At 37.4% G+C, this 19,556-nt stretch overlaps 1 protein-coding gene across 14 annotated transcripts in view; it reads left to right on the top strand.

Moving 5' to 3' along the window:
* Positions 1–19,556, top strand: part of EFCAB11 (EF-hand calcium binding domain 11) — a 159,264-nt gene that overhangs the window by 10,694 nt on the left and 129,014 nt on the right. For 13 of the 14 annotated variants that reach the window (XM_072622838.1, XM_072622841.1, XM_072622840.1 and 10 more), the window contains exon 3: positions 15,953–15,998. In XM_072622838.1, the coding sequence (XP_072478939.1) occupies positions 15,953–15,998 (46 nt within the window). Of the gene's footprint in view, positions 1–15,665; positions 15,861–15,952; positions 15,999–19,556 lie in introns of all 14 variants that reach the window. The other variant, XM_072622836.1, reaches the window with a different exon arrangement.

Genomic DNA, 19,556 nt, shown 5'->3' with positions numbered 1-19,556 from the left:
AAGGAAGGAGAGTATAGCCAGAGTATACCTCTCTAAGGTGATAATCTGGGAACAAACCAAGAGGTAGCAGGATTAGAGGTCAGGTTGAGGATGAAAGTAGAGGGAAAGATGGACAGATAAAAGATTCTGATCAGATAAAGGAATGGATGTGGAACATTTGTGAGTGATGGCAGAGTCAAGAGTAGAGGAGAGATCAGATGTAAGAGATACAGAGATGGAAACAAAATTTGGGAACTGATGAGATATGTGAGGAAGAGAGAAAGAAGAATGAACGATAACACCAGGTTGTAAGCCTGAGTGACTGAAAAAAATGGTGGTGACCTGAATAGTAATAAGGAAGTTTTCAAGAGGGATAGATTTTCTTGAAATGATAATGATAATGTGAGGAAGGTCACAGTCCTTCATACCTGTGCATCCTGTGGGACCCACTCTTTCCCATCCAAAGTGAAAACTGGAGGTAGGAATGGGGGAGTAGGGAGTTTAGTATATTGTATGACAAAATCAAGAAGTAATTTGATAGATGGGGTAGAATGTGCTAAGGGGGCATGGAGACGGTGGATCTGCCAAGCTTCTGCTATGGATCCTGGGGAGAAGTTGGATTATAACTGCCCTGAAGGATCCTGTAGACAGTAATAACAAGGGATCCTAAAGGAAGACTGGGAGCTTACTCAGTGGAGGAAGGGGATGGAAGGAGTGTTGGGAAATAAGAACAGAAGCATGATCATTTTGGAAATAAGACCCACAATTGGCTCATAGTGAGTGTGAAATGTGAACCATGTTCTTCCATGTTCAGCCTTGAGGCTGAAGGGCTACCCGAGTCTTACCTTACCTGTCATCCAGGTCTTCGGTGGCCAAACCGGATTAACGTATTAAGAGAAGAGACTTTCCAGAGTCGAACAAGGATTAGGCTTTATTCAGGGTCTTGGTTACACATGCAGGGTGAATTCTTCCTCAGGAGAGAGGAATCCTCCTCCTCCCAAGGGGGCAAGGATCATATAGCAAGAGGATGGGAGCGGAGAGGGGAGGGACCCTCTGCCCTCTAAGGGCCCTTCAGCGCAAAGAGCGCCTTCAGGCTTTCCTGACCCTACTTAAGTTCTCCCTCTGCATAGTTTGCACGTGAATACTGGGCGTGCTCTCAGCCTTTAGCTAGTCAACAACAGGTGTGCTCAGACCACGGGCCAATCTCAAGGGTGAGATGCTCTCCCCAGCACGTTTCCCACGGAGAAGAGGTGGAAATGCACGAGATAGCCCGTGTCTCACGCCTCAATTCCCAGCTGTTCCCTGGGGGCCTCATGAGAACTCTGAGGTTTAGAAGTCCTCACCTTTACCTGAGAACTGAGCTTACACTCCCAACACTTCCAACCCTCCAGGGGAATGATATCATGCTTCTTTTGGTGAGGCCACAACCCCAAATCTGAAGACCACTGACTTAGTAAATAGAGAGCTGCCTGGAGACCCAGAAAAGAAAGCTCTTGAGACCAAAGTCCTTGCCACTGTCAATTGATTCAATATCAGAAGCAGATATGGTTTTTATTCATGTAGATGACATTAAGGAAGATATATTACTGTCTGCTTTGCCATTACACTCTAAGAACCATTGAAACTTTCATATAACTTGCAGCTGGAACTTTTTATACATGTTCTCACTTCCTTTCAGAATGTGAACTTTTTGAAGACAGACTTTCTTGCTTTTCTGTTTGCATCCTCAGCACTTATCATAGTGCTTTGTATACTATAAGTGCTTAATAAATGCATTTCCTTTCATTCAAAAAAATAAAAAGGAACTAGAGCTGGCCAGGAAAACGTGGGTTAAGTAAGTTCTTGTCTCTGATATACTATGTGACTGACCCTAGGCAAGTCATTTAATTCTTATAATCCTAAGAATATAAGTTGCCAAGCAGCTGTCAACCTACAGTGATGGGTGGGAGGGGGATGAGGAGGTTGGGGGAGATTCCTTACTGGGAGTTCCATAATTTAAGGACTTCTTATAAGTCCTTAACCAAAACACACAGACAAACAGAAAATGATTTTTCTCCCTTGAGTTCTATTTCTGAATCCTCTATGTTCTGTTTCATTAATTTATTTTTCTATATTTTCCCAGTACAAGACAGTTTTCATAATTATCATTTTATAGCATATTTTGAAATCTTAAAGGATTAGTTAGGCCTCCATCACTCATTCTTCCTCTGATATTATTGCCTACTTTTCCATTTAAATTTTTTATGACATCTATCTATCTACTAAATAATCTATCAGTATTTTGATTCATGTTGCTTTAAGTGTGTAAATTAGTTTGGGAATTATTAGCATTTTTATTGTAGTGCTTTACCATTGTATGTGAGTTACTTAGGAAAAGCAATAATATTTGTAAAATTCCATTTCCTAACAGCAGTGGCCATACTTCTACTAGACCAGCTTTGATATCTCATCTTGACCAAATGAACCCAGATTGAGCTGGTTTCTCTATCTTTAGTTCTCTATCAATTGAGTTCCGAATTTCATGCTGGGATTTATGCTATAAGTACATATTTCATTGCTCTCTTCTGTTCAGTTTTAAATTCTTTGCCTTGGAGAATACATATTAGTCCAAGGAAACATGAAAATTGTAGCTCTTAAAAGGCATCCTTTAATGACAGAGATATTGCAGTGGCTATTAGTGTGGGAAGGTCAAGCATTTCAAGAATCAAACCCACAATGAAACAGGAAAGGTGAAGTAAAAGATAAAAGTAAGTGCAATGGAAAATGGAAAACAACCCCAGAACCGACAAACTCTGTTCTTCCTCATCCGTCACTCAGGTGCCTTCTACAACTACCTCCTCCTTTACCCTGTCTCACAAGATGAAGTGGCCTTACTCTTTCCACGGCCTTCTTCCTTACCCTCTACTGAATTCAAGTGATCCCATTCCATCCCTTGTGTAATCCCCAGTCTGTCACTTATTTTCAACCTTTCCCTCTACTGGCTTGTTCTCTGGGAATGTTGGCGCATGATTTTCTGCTTGCGGATGATTGTGCACTCAGTGCAGCCTTTAAAGCTGAGATGCAACAAAGTATGGATCAATTCTCTGGTGCCTGTGCTAATTTTGACTTAATAACACCAAGAAAACACAGGTTCTCCATCAGCCACCACCACACCATCCATATGTGGAACCATGGGTTATAGCAAATAGAGAAGTTTTGAATGCTGTGCATAAGTTCACTTACCTTGGTAGTGTACTTTCCAGGGATGTACAATCTGACAAGAGGTTGCAGCACACATTCTCAGAGCTAGCTCAGTGTTTGGGAGGCTCCAAAGGAAAGTATGGCAGAAAAGAGATATTGGGCTGACTACCAAACTGAAGGTCTACAGAGCTTTTTTGCTGACTTCATTGTTATATGCCTGTGAAACATGGACAGTCTACCAGTGCCATGCCAGGAAACTGAATTGCTTCCGTTTGAACTGCCTTAGGAAGATTCTGAGGATCACCTGGCAGGATAAGGTACCAGATCTGCACTGACGTCCTTACTCAAACTAAACTGCCAAGCATTCACGCTCAGCTTCAAAGACTACAACTTCGATGGACTGGCCATGTTGTTCAAATGCAAAACATGCTTGCCAAAAAGACTTTTATGGAGAACTCACACAGGGCAAGCATTCACGTGGTGACCAGAAGAAGCAATACAAGGACACTCTCAAGAACTTTGAAATTGATTGTGTGACATGGGAGACACTGCCATAGGACCACCCAGTGTGGCATGCCCACATCAGAGAAGATGGTGTGCTCTATGAGCAAAACTGAATTGAAACAACTCAAAGGAAATGCAGGATGTGCGGATTTAGAGTATCCACCCCAAATGTTCATACAGACTATTTGTGCCCAACTTGTGGTAGAGCATTCATATTGGTCTGATCAGCCACAGTCAGACACATTGAAATCTGACTCTTAGTCAGTGATGTTATTTTTGTCCTCTTCCAGAACAAAGGACAACAACCATTCTCTTTATTATCTACAAACATGGTATGCCTCTTCCATCCTCAAAGAACCCCCCCTTGATTCTTCCGTACCCATTATCATCTTAATGCCCTTTGTGGCTAAACTTGAAAAGATCATCTACAATAGGTGCCTCTATTTTCTCTCCTTGCATTCTCTTCTTATCTCCTTGCATTCTGTCTTTCAGCTTTATCATTCCACTGAAACTGCTCTCTCCAAGGATACCAGGGCTCTCTTAGCTGCTAAAGCTAGTGACGTGTCTCTCCTCATTCTCCTCAACCTCTTCAGCCTTTCAGATTTTAATCATTCTCTCCCAATACTCTCTAGGTTTTGGGGACATTGCTCTCATCTGGTTCTCCTCCTTTCTGACTGCTCACTTTTGGGCTCCTCTGCTGGATCCTCATCCAGATCATACTTTCTAACTTTAGTTGTTCCACAGGATTCTGTCCTGGGCCCTTTTCTCTTCTCCCTCTATACTTCTTTGTTGGGGTCCCCTAGACCATTACGGGGATCCCTAAACCCGACCCAAGGCTCTTGTCCGGCAAGAGGCCTTGATCTAGTGAGTAATGAATGAGGTGGGAGACAAGGTGGTGAGGACTCCGTTTATTCCAGCTAGCTCACATGTATATATAGCGTTAATTACGTGAACATTCCTAAGCCTACACATTGAACCTATCACCTAACACCTTTCCTTATAAGGGTGTCTTCTCCACTGGAGATCCGGAGCTGGACAAAGAACTGCCACATTGCAAACAAAGATGAGACCCTTCCTCCTGAAATCCATCTAGTTCCACCCCTACTGACAAGCCCCTAGGTTACCTAGGCAGGCTCTCAGTGTGGCATTCTGCAATGGATAGGGGTCGGCTCTAACTCATCCCGTTACACTACTTCGCTTGTTGATCTCACTGGTTCTTATGAATTTAATTACCATCTTTATGGTGATGATTATCAAATCTCTGACCTCTGATGTCTTGTTTCTAACTGCCTGTGAGACATCTCTAACTGCATATCCAGTAGACATCTTGAATTCAAAATGTCCAAAACAGAGCTTTCCCCCAAACCCTCTCCACCTCCTACCTTCCTTTTTACTGTAGAGGACAGTCCCTTAGATTTACAGCCTAGGTGTTATCCTTCTCTTCTCCCTATCTCGCACCTCCTCATATCCAAGCTGTAGCCAAGGCCTGTCCATTTTACCTTTACACCATCTCTCAAATTCTTCTCTTTCTCTCCTCTCACACTACCACCTCCCTGGTGTGGGCCCTCATCACCTCATGCCTAGATTATTACAATAGCCTCATTATAGCTCTGCCTACCTCAGCTCTCTCTTTTCCAGTCTATCCTCCATTCAGCCACCAAAGTGATTTTCTTAAAAGTGCAGGTTTAGCCATGTCACAATAAACTGCAGTGTCTCCCTGTCACCTCCAGGATCAAAAGCAAAAAAATCCTCTGTCATTCAGATGTCCTTACATCCTCATACCTCTTCAGTCTTCTTACACCTTACTTCCCAACATATACTCTTCAATCCATTGACACTGGTCTCCTTGCTGTTTGGTGAATAAGAGACTTTATATCTCAGGCATTTTTTTCTGTCTGTCTCCCATGCCCCAAATGTTCTTTCTTCTCATCTCTGCTTACTGGCTTCCATTAAATCCCAACTAAAAATCCCAGCTTCAACAGGAAGCCTTTTCCAACCCCTTTTAATTCTAATGCCATCTTTTCCTTAAATATTTCTTACTTATTCAGTATGTGGTTTGTTTGTATGTATTTATTTGCTTGTCTCTCCCATTAGATTGTAAGCTCCTTGTAGGCAGAGGGCTGTCTTTTGCCTCTTTTTGTATCCCAGGTACTTAGCACAGTATCTGATACATGGTAGGTGCTTAAGAAATGTTTATTGACTGACAGACTTCCTATGAAACAATCAAATTAACCCTCAGATAACAAATAAGCAAAGACTTTCAGAGGGACCAGATTTATGGAAATTCTCAAATAGACATTCAGTACTTCCATGTAGCTCTGCACCATGTCACACATCCCAAAAGGTTAAGATATTTTTCCAAAAGGCAGACAAATATGCTTCAGTGGCCTAGGAATTCACCTTCTCTAAATTGAAAACCTATGGGCTGTAATCAAGGCTACAGTTGGAAAGTAGATTGTTCATCAAAAGTATGCTTATTAATTATCCAGTGTGCTAACTGTGGTTTCAAGATGATGAATTAAAAGAATATATTTTAAAATCTTGTGTATTCATTGCAGAATTATGTAAAACAAGTGATTGCAGAAAAAGGAGGTCATAATGCATATTAAATTTTTTAAATATGGAAAGTTTTATGAGATTTATTCTATAACTCTAAATTTATCCTTCTTAATTTGCAAAACACTGTAACTAAATATGAATAGAGGGGAAACCTCCATATTTGTATTACTTTCTTGATTTCATTTGGATGTTCTGTTTGTGCATATTTTATTTAATATTTTTACATAGATATTCTTTAATGATGTTAAAGAGGCATATGGGAGGGGCAGTAGACAGGGTGCTAGATTTGGGAGTCTGAAAGGCCTTGGTTCATATTTAACCTCTAACAGTTATTGGTGATTATGAACTTGATTTGTCCTATTTAATAATGATAATAACAAATATAGCTTACTTTTTACATGCATTTCCTCTTTTGAGTCCTACCACAATTCCATGATATTATTGATGCTTTAGGTATTTTTATCCCTATATAATAATACAGGTGAGATAATAAGGTGAGGGAATAAGGTAAGAAAATAAGCTCAGGGAAACTCCTTCTTACCTGAGGCCACTAGAAAATATGGGAGGGGTCCTCCCTGGCTTTAAATGCAAATTTCTCCCTATGTCATTCTACCTCTCATCTAAATCTTATTTGCCTAATAGAAGGAATCTGGTAGCCTACTATCTTTCTTTATTTGGGGGCTCTAACTGGTAAACATTCACCTTAACCTTTCTCGGACTCAGACTTACCATACAACTTCCCACCAACTCCAAACAAAGGAAGGAAACAAATGCTTACTAATTACCTAATGTGCGCCAGACCCTCTGCTAAGTGTTGGGGATACAGAGTTGAAATAAAGGGCTGGAGCAAATTCTATTATATTTGAACTAAAGTGAAGAGAGCAGGGATACCAATCATGACCTCAAACAAAACAAAAGCAAACATAAACCTAACTGAAAGAGATAATCAGTGAAACTATATTTTGCTACAAGTTACCATAGACAAGTAATATAAAAAATTTTTACAGCAAGTTTCTCTGATAAAGGCCTTATTTCTTAAATATGTAGGCAGTCAAACAAATTTGTAAAAATAAGAGCCATTCCCCATTTGATAAATGGTCAAACGATGTGAACTGGCAGTTTTCAGAAGAAACCAAAGTCATATTAAAAATGGTCTAAATCACTGTTGATTAGAGAAAGGCAAATTAAAACAACTCCTAGGTACCACCTCACACCTATTAGAAGTTGCAAATGCTAGAGGGGATGAGGGAAAATAGGTACATTAATGAGCGGTTGGTGGACCTGTGAAGTGGTCCAACCATTCTGGAGAACAATCTAGAACCATGCACAAAGGACTATAAAACTGTCCATACCCTTTGACCCACCAATGCCACCACCAGTTGTGTACCCCAGAGAGATCAAAGAAAACAAGGACCTATTTGTGCAAAAATATTTGTAGCAGCTCATTTTGTGCTGGCAGTGAATTGGAAATTGAAGGGATACTCATCAGTTGTGGAATGGCTGAAGAAGATATGTCATATGATTGTGATGGCTTATTACTGTGTTATATGTAATGATAAGGGGTTTCAGAAAAACATGGGAAGACTCATGTGAACTGATGCAAAGTGAAGTGAGAAGAACCAAGAGATCATTGTGCTCAGTAACAGCAGTGTCGTAATGATGATCAATTATGAAAGACTTGGCTACTTTGATTGATATAGTGATCCAAGATAATTCTGAAGGACTCATAACCAAAAAAATGCTATCCACCTTCAGAGAGAGAATTGATGACCTCTGAATGCAAACTGAAGTATAATTTTCTTGCTTTTTCTTTCTTTTTTCCTTTTTGCTATATGGCTAATATGTAAATACGTTTTCCTTGATTTTACAAGTATAATTGATATCATACTGTTTGCCTTCTAAGTGTACGGGGAAGGAGATAGGAGGGAAAAAGAATCTGAAATTCAGAATTTTAAAAGAAAAGAATTTTAAAATGCAAGCTCCTTAAGGCAAGGACTGTTTTTGCTTTTTCTTACATCCCTAGCACTTAGCACTGGAATGTAATAAGCATTTTAAAAATGTTTGTTGATTCATTTTTTTAATCTACAATGGACTGTATCTTTATCACCTTAAAACTCACTATAAGATGTAGAAAACAAAAAGAAAAATAAGCATCTTTAAATCTAACTTTCATTTGTCCTGTGATTTTTGGGTTAGTTGGTTTATTTTTTTAAATTATAATCTCTTACATTTTGATTTTCTTAACAATGGTAATTCTGGCTTCTTTTTTTTTTTTAATGCCAGTATCTTGAATTGTTTCTTTTCCCATCTGTATTGCTTCTGGGATAGTGCTAAGGGATAGAATCCTGTTAGATAGAGCACCAGGCCTGGAGTCAGGTTGACCTGACTTCAAATCTGGCCTCAGATACTTCCTACCTGTGTGACCTTGGGCAAGTTACTTAATCCTGTTTGTCCCAGTTTCCTCATCTGTAAAATAGCTGGAAAAGGAAATGACAAACCAGTCCAGTATCCGTACCAAGAGAGTCGGACACGACTGAACAGTGCATGTTACATGGTAGGCACTTTAGCACTATTTGATGACCAAATGATATTTAACGGCTTCGATTGCAGCATTGTATATATGTGTGTATATGTATGTGTATATGTATATGTACATGTATTTTTAATTGTATCACTACATTTTGTCATTTTGATAATTTTCTTATTTTGTTTTTGTTTTATTGTGGACTTTTAAAAAGCTATTTCTCTTTTCTTTCTGTTGCTTTTTCATGGTTATATGAGAAGCCTGGCTCCCTTTGAATCTCTTAGTCTATCAGGTTAGTCTACCAGGCCTTTCTTCATTCAATTATTTTACCTCTTTTTGGGTTTGATTAGAAAATTAGCCACATTTTCACATATATGATATTCATTTGTAATATTGCAAATTTAGAAGGGTAAATAAGTTTTGCATAGTGGGTTGAAATAGTCATCAAGGAGGAAAAAGTTTTAAGAGTTATCACAGTTCAAATAACTTAAAAATAAATATTCTGGAGTACATATTAAAAAGTTTTCTTTAAAGGAGGCTCTTCTCTTAAAGGAATACCAGACTAAATGTTATTGATGACAGCCATTAACTGTTGAAGGATCTGGTATAAATTAGTTACAGATAATAAAGAGTAAATAACATAAGAAATGGTATAGTGAATTGGAAGCCTGGCTTTGAGTTGGAATTTGGGTTCAGATTTCAGATCTGTTATTAGCTGTGGAACTCTAGACAAGTTGTTTTATCCTCCAGATTGAAGTTTTCTCACTTACACAATGAGAGGGTTATATTTCCATGATCCCGTTTAAGCTTTAAATCTTAAGATCATACATGTGGTCCTTTAGATTGTACCTAAAAACATTGTTTCTTCAGTTATTCGCTGCCCTTGGCATTGGAACCTCTCCTTTGCCCCAAACCATATAGTGAAAGAGTGATGGGATCAGTAGACAGAAATACAATTATTTTAAAACTTGATTTCCCCCGTCTCAAAAACCTCAAAATGAAGAAAATACTCTATAGGATTTTAAAGTGCAGTTGGGAGGTGAACAAAAAAATGGGGATATCAGAAGGTCTTCTGAAGTCACAAAGGAGGGCCAAAACTGTCTAAACCTTCCCATACACCCTACAATGCCTTACTTAGCACCCTGGGCATAACAAGGACAAATATCCTCATGGGTTTGTGTTTTAAACTTCAGCTGAAGTAGCTTTTACCCTGTCCTGGCACATGAACAAAGGGGACTTGAGGGATCCTATCCCCCAAGAATCTCTGAAGTGTAGAGCCAACTGACAGAGTGGGAACTTCACTAAAAAACCTTACTATATTCTCCCTGTGAAATTTAAGTAGTGTTTGGTGTTCCCCGATTTAATGAGGTTGGGACACCCCACCACCCAGGCTTCAGAGTCTGTGCATGAAGAAAAAAGGGCTGACTGTGGAAGGAGGAGGTTCCAGACTGTGAGCCTGAGTTAAAATAGCAGGAATAGGAGAAAAAAAGTACAGGAAAGAAAGCCTGGTGTAGCCCAATTACAATGACTTTCCGCTTCACAATTTCAGTATATCACGAGTTGGCATGAGAAATTAAATGGGAGTTTTGGGGAAGTTTTGCAGAAGCCACAGACAACACACGAATGCCAGCAGACAAGATGGAAAAAAGTTTAGAAACTCAGATATGCATAAAATGTATGTATAGTATTTTATAATATCAACATATTTTATCTTTTAATACCATAATAATTCAGACTGCTTTTCTGGTATGAAGGGAGGGCCAAAAAATTTTACATGGATTTTCCAGCTTACAGGGTCCTATGCCCCTAATCCCTGAGAAGTGGAAGGGATAACTACTAGTTTTTAAGAGATTCTTAAAGAAGGAAAAAAGGAGCAGCCAGTCCAGAAAATTCCTAAATAGAGTGAATAAATATTTTAAAGGAAGGGGAACCTAAAACGTCAATGAAAAAAGCAAAACAAATCCTCCTGCCAATTTTCTAGAAGTAGGGAAGCTATCGGAAATTCTAGAATGAAAAAAAAAGTAAAACTTAACAAAAATCCTTACAATGAAAATTAGGTCAGAAATCAAAGTTCTGAAATAAGAAACAAAAACAAAGACAACTTGGCATACAAGAGAGAAGATCTTTCCAAAACAGAAGTTTTTAGGAAATAATCAAAATGGCCAACTTAAAAATATAGAAATGGGAAAGGAAAAAGATAGAGCAAGAGAGAGGCACAATACAACTTTGCAAAGATTCTGGTACAATTCTGTACAATCCAGTTTTGTAAAGGATGAATGACTTTATGAATATTAGAAGCACAGATTCTAGATTTGGGAGAGACTCACCCCCAGCAAAAATCTATTCTGGAACGTATCCAACAACTCGCAGAATCCCACAGTATTTGAGTTGTTAAGGACCTTAGAAAACATCTGGTCTAGCACATACCTAAAAGGAATCCCTACAACAGTATGTGGGATAAGCAGTTATCAAGCCTTTCCTTGAAGACTTCTAATGATAAGGGTACCTGCCATTTCCCACCGCTATCTATTCCACTGTTGGGTAGTTCTCATTGTTAGGAAGTTTATCTAGACATCAAATCTAAATTTTTCTTTTTTGCATCCTTAGTATTTTAAGTTGAATGTATAGAACTGAGCCACCCAGCTGACCTAAGTAGTTGAGTGCCATGCCTGGAGTCAGGGAGACTCATCTTCCTGTGTTCAAATCTGACTTAGACACTTAGTAGCTGTGTGACCCTGGACAAGTCACTTAATCTTGTTTGCCTCAGTTTTCTCATCTGAAAATGGAGATGACAAACCACAGTGTCTTTGCCAAGAAGACCCCAAAAGAGGTCATGAAGAGTTGGACACAACTGAAAATGAATAAACAACAATGTGTAGGGCCAGAGCTGCTTTGACTTTACCAGAACACACCTGGACACTGTACCAAACAGTAGACATTGTTTCTCAGCCACAGGAAAGAAAGGAGGAAAGATGTAAAAATGGGGGAGGGATAAAGATATGCCATGTGCAGCACTGAGAGTTAGAGATTCTCAGGCAACAGTATGTGAGACCTGATGAAAAGGGGGCTTCAAGCCCATCTGTGGTTCATTTCACACACACCCCCCAAAAAGTTACCCAGGGAAGTTACCCACTGACCAGCAAATCTCCAACATGAGAAGACTGAGACTGACCAAGCAACTACTGTCTGTGCACCCATACCATTAGAGGAGGGACCAAAGAATAAGTGGGAAAACAAGGAAAAGCCTAAACAGAAAGCCTGCAGACAGATATACAGATAAAGTAGTAGAAAGGATCCTAAAAAAAAAAAGGATAAAATCTCTAAGAGAAAACAATTAAACTATAAATAAGATGAAGAAATGTTGATCATTATTTTGTAATAGAAAATCAACTTGTGGACACTCCAGAAATCATAGAACATCAATTAACTTCAGTGTGATTTAAAAAAGCACTAACATTGCTAAAAGATTTTTATTTTCAGGATTTCTATTTTTGTGTATGTTTGGAGATTATTTGGAAGTTTCCAATCTTTTTAGATGCATATTTAATTTTTCATTTTTTTCTTTCTAAATATTTTATTGATGCTCTTTTTATGTCAGTATCATCTCCTAATGACTTCCCGTTCCCTCAGTATTTAATATATTTGTAAGAAGTATATATAGTTGAGGAAAATAAAAATATACTACCCATGTCTAAATGTATGACTCATTCTGTATACCATTGCATTACCACTTGTATAGGTAAGAGGTACACTTCATCCTCAGGTTTCTTAAGTCATGATTGCTCACTACGTTTATAGGAAATTTTTTAAAAATAATTTTTTATCGCTGTTCTTTGGTTTTTACATTACCAGGATGTCTCCCATTTCCTTTACCCTCTTCCTCCCTCCCAGAGAGCTATCCTATATCACAAATAATGTTGTTGTGTTCTTGTTGTTTTAAGAGGAAGAATTGAAAAATAAAAAATTAGCAAAATTAATTAAGATGTTAAAAAAAGTCTAAAAATATATACAAGATATCATGCCTATGGTTACCTCCCACCTCTGCAAAGGAGTTGGGGGAGAGGAGGGTCCTCATATTTCTTCTTCAGGGCCAGGCTTGTTCTTTATAATTTTGTAATATTCACTTTTGATTACTTTTCTTTTAAATTGTTGTAGTTGTGTGTGTTGTTTTCTTGGCTCTGCCTATATCACTCTGCATCAGATTATGTTAATGCTGCCATGTTTTTATGTATTCATCATATTTGTTGTTTCTTAACACAATAATATTCTGTTAAATTCATGTGCCACTATTTGTTTGGCTGTTCCCCAACTGTTTTCATTTCTTTTCTGCAATAAATATTTGTGTGTATACATTCTTATCAGTGACCTCCTTAGGGTCTAAGTCTAGTAATGGCATCTCTGGATGAAAAGATAGGGACATTTTAGCTACATTATTTCTATAATTCCAAATTGCTTTCCAAAATGGATGTACTGATTCATAGCTCCACCGAGAACACACAAGTATCCTCTCATAATCAATCCAGCATTGACTACTCTTGTTTTTATCATCTTTGCTGATTGCTGGATTCAAGGTGAAACTTCAAAGTTGTTTTGATTTGCATTTCTTTTATTATTAGTCATTTGGAGTGTTCTTTCATTTGGTTGTGAGTGGTTTGCAATTCTTTTGAAAATGATTTATCCATTTCCTTCTACTGCATATATTCATTATATGACTAAAGGTCCTTCATATAGATTTACATATATGCACATATGTGTACATATGTGTATATATATGCACACATATACATATGTATGGACATTTATATATACACATAGATGCATGCACATACATACACCTATATGTATTAATAAGAATTTTGAAGTCTTTCAGTGTTGTTTTCTTTTTCATTTATTGTGGTCCTCATGTGAATTGTTTTTATTTTTTCTAACTCAGTTTATACAAATCTCACCAAGTTAAGGTTTTTTTTAGAATTCTTAATATTCATCATTCCTTACATTGCAATAACATTTCATTATATTAGTATGCCATAATTTGTTCAGCTGTTTCCTAATCTGTGGGCTCACATGTTCAATTTATTAGTATTTTTGTTCTCCAACTTGTTGATAGAGTTATTCAGGAATCTTAACAAATTATTCGGTTTTGCTCTCTAATTCATTTTGACACCCTTCTTACTATGGATGTGTTCACCCCATTCATGTTTGCAGTTGCAGTTTTTATGTGTGTATAATGTTTTTGCATGAGTGTTTTCATTTCAACCAAATCCTAGTCTATTTCTTCTTCTTCCTCCTCCTCCTCTAATCCCACCCCAGATCAATAAGTATGTCCCCCAGGGATTTGGGCAATCTCATCCATTAACAGTGTCCTTCATTTCAATATCTTGAACAACCTATGGGTTCCTGAAAAAAATTCTAACCCAATAATTGATTATTAATGTAAGAGAAAAATTATTATTTTTCTTGCTAGAAGAATGTTGTGGTAAACTGCTTCAATTCTAGAGTTATTAAACAACTCACCTCATTAGCACCTCCTTAAAATCTTGAAAACCATTTCAGAATTTCTTTCTCTTCTCTTATGAGTCTCTTATCCTATCTAACCAACTTATTTTTAATTCAACAAGCATTTATTTATTAAGCATCTACTATGTCAGGTTACTATCCTAGGCAAAGTGGGGATACAAAAACAAAAGTTAAGCCCCTTTCATCAAGGAGTTTACATTCTCTTAGGTGAAAACATGTACACTGAAACTTACAAACAAGCAAGAGTTCCTCCCCTCAAGTAGCTTATGCTTTAATAAGGAAAGACATATAGAGGAGTGGTGACCAGGGAGGGATGTTGTAGTCTAATTGATGCACATATCTTTCCCAGGAATGGTAGTGATGATTTGATTACTGTTCCCAGAGCTAGAGATTAAAAGTTTGCAGCTGTGTTTTGGGAGGGTTGAGGGGCAGGGAGGGAATTAGGTGTGGAGGTGATTGCTTGGTGGCATGTCCTGAAGCAGCAGTGTTGCTCTCCCTTGGGTATGAAGCTCTTTTCCCTCATCTCTGGCTCGTGGCTTCCCAGGCTTCCCTCAGGTTCCCACCTGCTACAGGAAGCCTTCACTAACCCACCTTAATTCCGGTTTTTTCCCTCTTTTAATTATTTCCTATGTATCCAGTATATAATTTGCTTTGTTCATACTGGTTTATATGTCTCCCCCATCAGATTGTAATTTTCTTGAGGGCAATGACACTTTTGCCTCTTTTTGTATCCCCAACATTTAGTACAGTCAGTACTAGGCACATGATAGGCAACTAATAAATGTTTATTGAATGAATGAATGTATGTGGAATGAGTCTGTGTTAGAAGTCAAGGAAGATGCTGAAATTGTCAGCCTAGGGTACTAGGAGGATGGTGATAGCCTCAGTTCACAGAGCTAACTTGTTAAAAATGAAATTAAAGCCATGGGACAACATTTGAAAATAATGGGATGTGTTTCTTCCAGAGTGCAGAAAAATATTGTTAACTTCATTGATTGGAAATCAATTCAGAGCTTCTGGTTATTGCAGAGATCCATGATTCATCTTTTACTAGGTCTCTATCCTTGATTTTTTTCTAGTTCAATACAAAAAGGGTCTCACATCCAGACCTCATATATTTAGTTTTGGTTTTTAAGAATTATTCCTTCAACTTTCTCTTTCAAAGTTTTCAGTTGTACTAGAACACTCCCTTCCTTTCCCATCCCAACCTTCCTTATCATTTTTTCTTTCCATTCCATAAATTTGTTTCATTAACTCTACTGTTTTTGGAATATTTTAGTAGCTTAACACATTTATTAAATGTTCCTCATAAATCCATTTCATGCATGAGTCAGGATATCACCTTGTGATGTCACTGGTCTTCTCAGAAACAAAAGACAAAAAATTCCTCATAACCTTTTAGCTACAGCATGCCCCCAACTGGGAACCTCCAGAGATCAGAAGACCTGGGTTCTGGTGCTGGCTCTACCACAAATGTCCTTTGTGACCTTGGGCAAGTCACTTCTCTTCAAGCTTGGTTTAAATGATCTTCAAGGCTCTTCCTATACCAAGTCTGAAAACAGCAGAAGGTCTGAATGCCAAGTTACAGATTTTGATGGTAAATTTAAAAGAACTCCATCAGAATTATTGTACATTACTTGTCTACTAACTTCTAAGATTATTTACCTTGCATTTTTTTCTCTCTTCCAGATAGAAGCAAATTCTGTTATGGCATCAATAAATTCAAATGCTTCAGGTAATATGATAATTAATAATTTTTTCATTTAAATTTTTTGTATCCATGAATTCATAAAGATAGCATTAAGAATATGTATGGAGACAGTAACTTTTTTTTTTGCTTTGTTTTCAAGTTATGCAGGGTTTTTTTGTCACCTTTTGCTTTTTATTTTACCATGAAATTTCTTATGAGCTAATGGCCACATGTCTGAGGGATGCCTGGGATTGTTGGTCGAAATCCAATCAGAAGGCTTTTAAAAGCCAACTTGTAATACTCTCTAATAAAAATAGTGTACCTCACTATTAGAACCATGTGTGGTACATGGAATATTTCCCCTTTAAAAGACAGTCTAGCATCCCTCTAGACAAAAGGAGATAGAGAATAGATACTAACACTTCAAGCTCATTGGTCAAAGAGAGCTGAGAGTAGATCCTTAAAAATAGATGCCAAGAAAGTGACGTCCTCTCTCTCTCCATTAAAATTACTTTGTGTTACTTTGTATATATTTATCTATGTACATGTTGCATTTCCTCACTCAAGAATATAAGCTTCTCAAGAGAGGAGACTCTTGTTTAGAATTTTCTATCCCCTACCCTTAGCTTAGTGGCTTGTATTTAGTAGGTTCTTTAATTATTGTTGGTTGAAGTGAGTTGAATTGGGCTTAAAACAATAACAAAGAAGACATCATTTATGCCTTTCAAGCTCCTAACCTACTAACAATATTGAAAAAAAAATATTAGTTTTCATATCCAGCTAAGTTTTTCTTTGTTTGAATTGGTATTTACAGTGTCCCTTTATTTCATCTACAACAAATTCATTCAGTTCACAAATGCTTATTGAGGATTTGCTATATGTATAACACAGTGAGCTACAAAAGAAGCACAAGAAACAATACTTTTACCTTCAGAGAGAAGATAACATAATCATGAAAAATGCAAATATAATTAATCATTAAATAAATGATAAAGACAATAAATTCAGGAAATAGAGGATGACCCAGGCCAGCCTGTTTAGGGAAGGCTTCGTCAAGGAAATGGAACTTGAACTAGCCCCCAAAAGATGGAGGGTTAGCATTTGAACAGGAAGAATGAGGGGTATCCCCTGAAGGGACAAAAAAATAAACTGAGGTACAAAGGCAAGAATAAGCAAGATGTGTTTTTGATGTTAAGGACTAGATGAGCCTGACAAAAGTGAAAGATTTATTTCATTGAGAGGTGAATTTTGGTAAGGAAGTTTGGGAATTAAGTTTTGAAAACCTTGAGTGTGAGAACTGTGACTTTATCCTGCAAGTATTGGGAAACTTTTTATCTTAAGAGTGGTATGATGAAGTTGGTAATCGTTCAAATGATACTAGTAGAAATGAGTTTTCTGAATTCAAATTTCTTCTCTTTGGTGGGTAATCCCCAATTCTGTCTTGATCTTCATTTCCATTTCTCATTAGTAAGATTTGTTTTCTTACATCATATTTATTATCTTGTTTACTTTCCTACTTTGCACAAAGACAAATGGCAATATTTAGCCTACAAAGAATTCCTTATTTACTTATAAACATTATAATAACAGAAACTGGCCGTGATTGGTATAATTTTCTGTCTTTATCTGTACATTGAATTTTTTTTCTGTCCTTCCACATAATTATCAGCAGTAATAATCATCTTAGTTTTTACTTTTTAAACTGACATAAACCTATTTTAAATCAATGCAGAGTCTACATATATAATTCTAAGAGCTCTTTATTTTGAGGACATTTTGAGTCTATGAGAGGAATTGCTAAATTAACATAACTAATGATGAAACTACATCTCTATCATTTTTGGATCTATGCTTGCAGTTGAAGCAAATATATTTTTGGTTCTTCTTTTAATTTAATTACATATTATATATGTAAAGAAATATGTATATATACATATACACATACGTATACAAAGAGAGAGAATAAGTACAAACTGATTTATGGAGATAGTACACTTGCAGTTGGGGAATCAAGAAAGGCTCCATGTAGAAGCTAGTGCTTAGGCTGTTTTGAAGGAAGTAAAAGACTTTGTAAGGAAGAGGTGAGAAGAGGGAGAGCACCCCATGCATAGGGGATAGCCAGTGTAAAGGTTTGAAAATGGAACATACACATCATTTTGCCTAGATCATAGAGTGCAAGAAGGGGAATAATGTGTAATTGACTGGAAAGGTAGTTTGAGAACAAGTGGTGAAGGGCTTACAAGCCAAAAAGAGGAGCAATTTATCCAAGATAGGCATTAAGGAACCATGGGAGTAGGGGAACATCATAGTTAAGTCTGCCATATTAAAGAAAATCACTTTGGCAGCTGTTTGGAAGATGGATTGATGTGATATGGAATGCAGATTGGATGATGTCATCCTCAAAAGTTGTGTGTTGATGTTTGGTTGTTTCGGCCATGTGACCCTATTTGAGGTTTTCTTAGCAAAGCTACTGGAGTAGTTTGGTATTTCTTTCTCCACTTCATTTTACAGAAGAAGAAATGGGTAAACAAGGTTAATGACTTGCCCAGGGTGACAGAGCTCATAAGGCCAGATTTGAACTCAGGAAGATGAGTCTTCCTGACTGTAGGCTAAGCACTATCCACCTAGCTGCTCTGAAAGTTATATAAGGATATTTCTACTACTACAACACTTGTTTGGGACAAAAATCAAGGTAAAGTGCCTTTGGAAAATTGAAAGGATATGAAATTTTGCAACATTTCCCTTTTATCCATTATACCAAGCAAACAGAATTCTATACTTTCTCAGGTTATGAGCATCTGAATCTTCTCTTATATGCTAAAAAAAAAAAAAGCCTATGATATTTCCTTTGCTGTTTTGGGGCCAATTCACTATGTAAAACCTTTCTGATCCTTTGCTTGCCAGTAGCCATGTTCATAGGATATGTATCTATCATCTAAGTGACCGCCTAGCTCAGTTTAAAGTGGCTCATCACTAGGCCAAAGGGGAATGATTTTCTTTTTCAACTAGTGAGATTTTTCAAGCCTCTCTTCTAAGTCCTACAGGGGTTGTGATCTTTAGAAGTGTCTCTGCTAATGAAATCACAGTTACTTGAAGTATTATTGTCATGAAAGCCCTACTCCTAAAACCTCACAAGATCATAAAGAGGTAAAAAACAAAAGCAAAAACATAGAAGTGTCTCTCAGGCTCCCAAAGGTTATATCTCTGTAGTAAAAGTTCTGACAGATCCTACCAGAATGGCAGGACTTTACATATCTTGTCTTGCATAGTGCATAAGTATAGTTGTTTGCATGTTGTCTTTCCCATTAGATTGTGAACTCCTTGAGAGCAGAGATTCTTTTTTTTTTTTTTTTTTTTGCATTTCTATACCTCCTCTACATTTAGCACAGTGCTCAATACTTCTTCAACACTTAATAAGTCCTAGCTGACTAGCCAACTGAGAGACAAATTACCAGATTAGGTTGGCTACCAGATTATGAATATTTTTTAGCCACACAGCTCATGAAAACTATTTACTAAAGTGTGAAAGGGTTGTAATCTTTACTTGCTGAAGAAATAACTATGAAGAGGGCTGGTTGGTAGCCCTTCCCCAACATAGATACT

The sequence above is a fragment of the Notamacropus eugenii genome, chromosome 7, assembly GCF_028372415.1.
Source record: "Notamacropus eugenii isolate mMacEug1 chromosome 7, mMacEug1.pri_v2, whole genome shotgun sequence".
In the NCBI taxonomy this organism is placed as follows: Eukaryota; Metazoa; Chordata; class Mammalia; order Diprotodontia; family Macropodidae; genus Notamacropus; species Notamacropus eugenii.
This window is presented reverse-complemented; position numbering and strand designations above follow the sequence as displayed.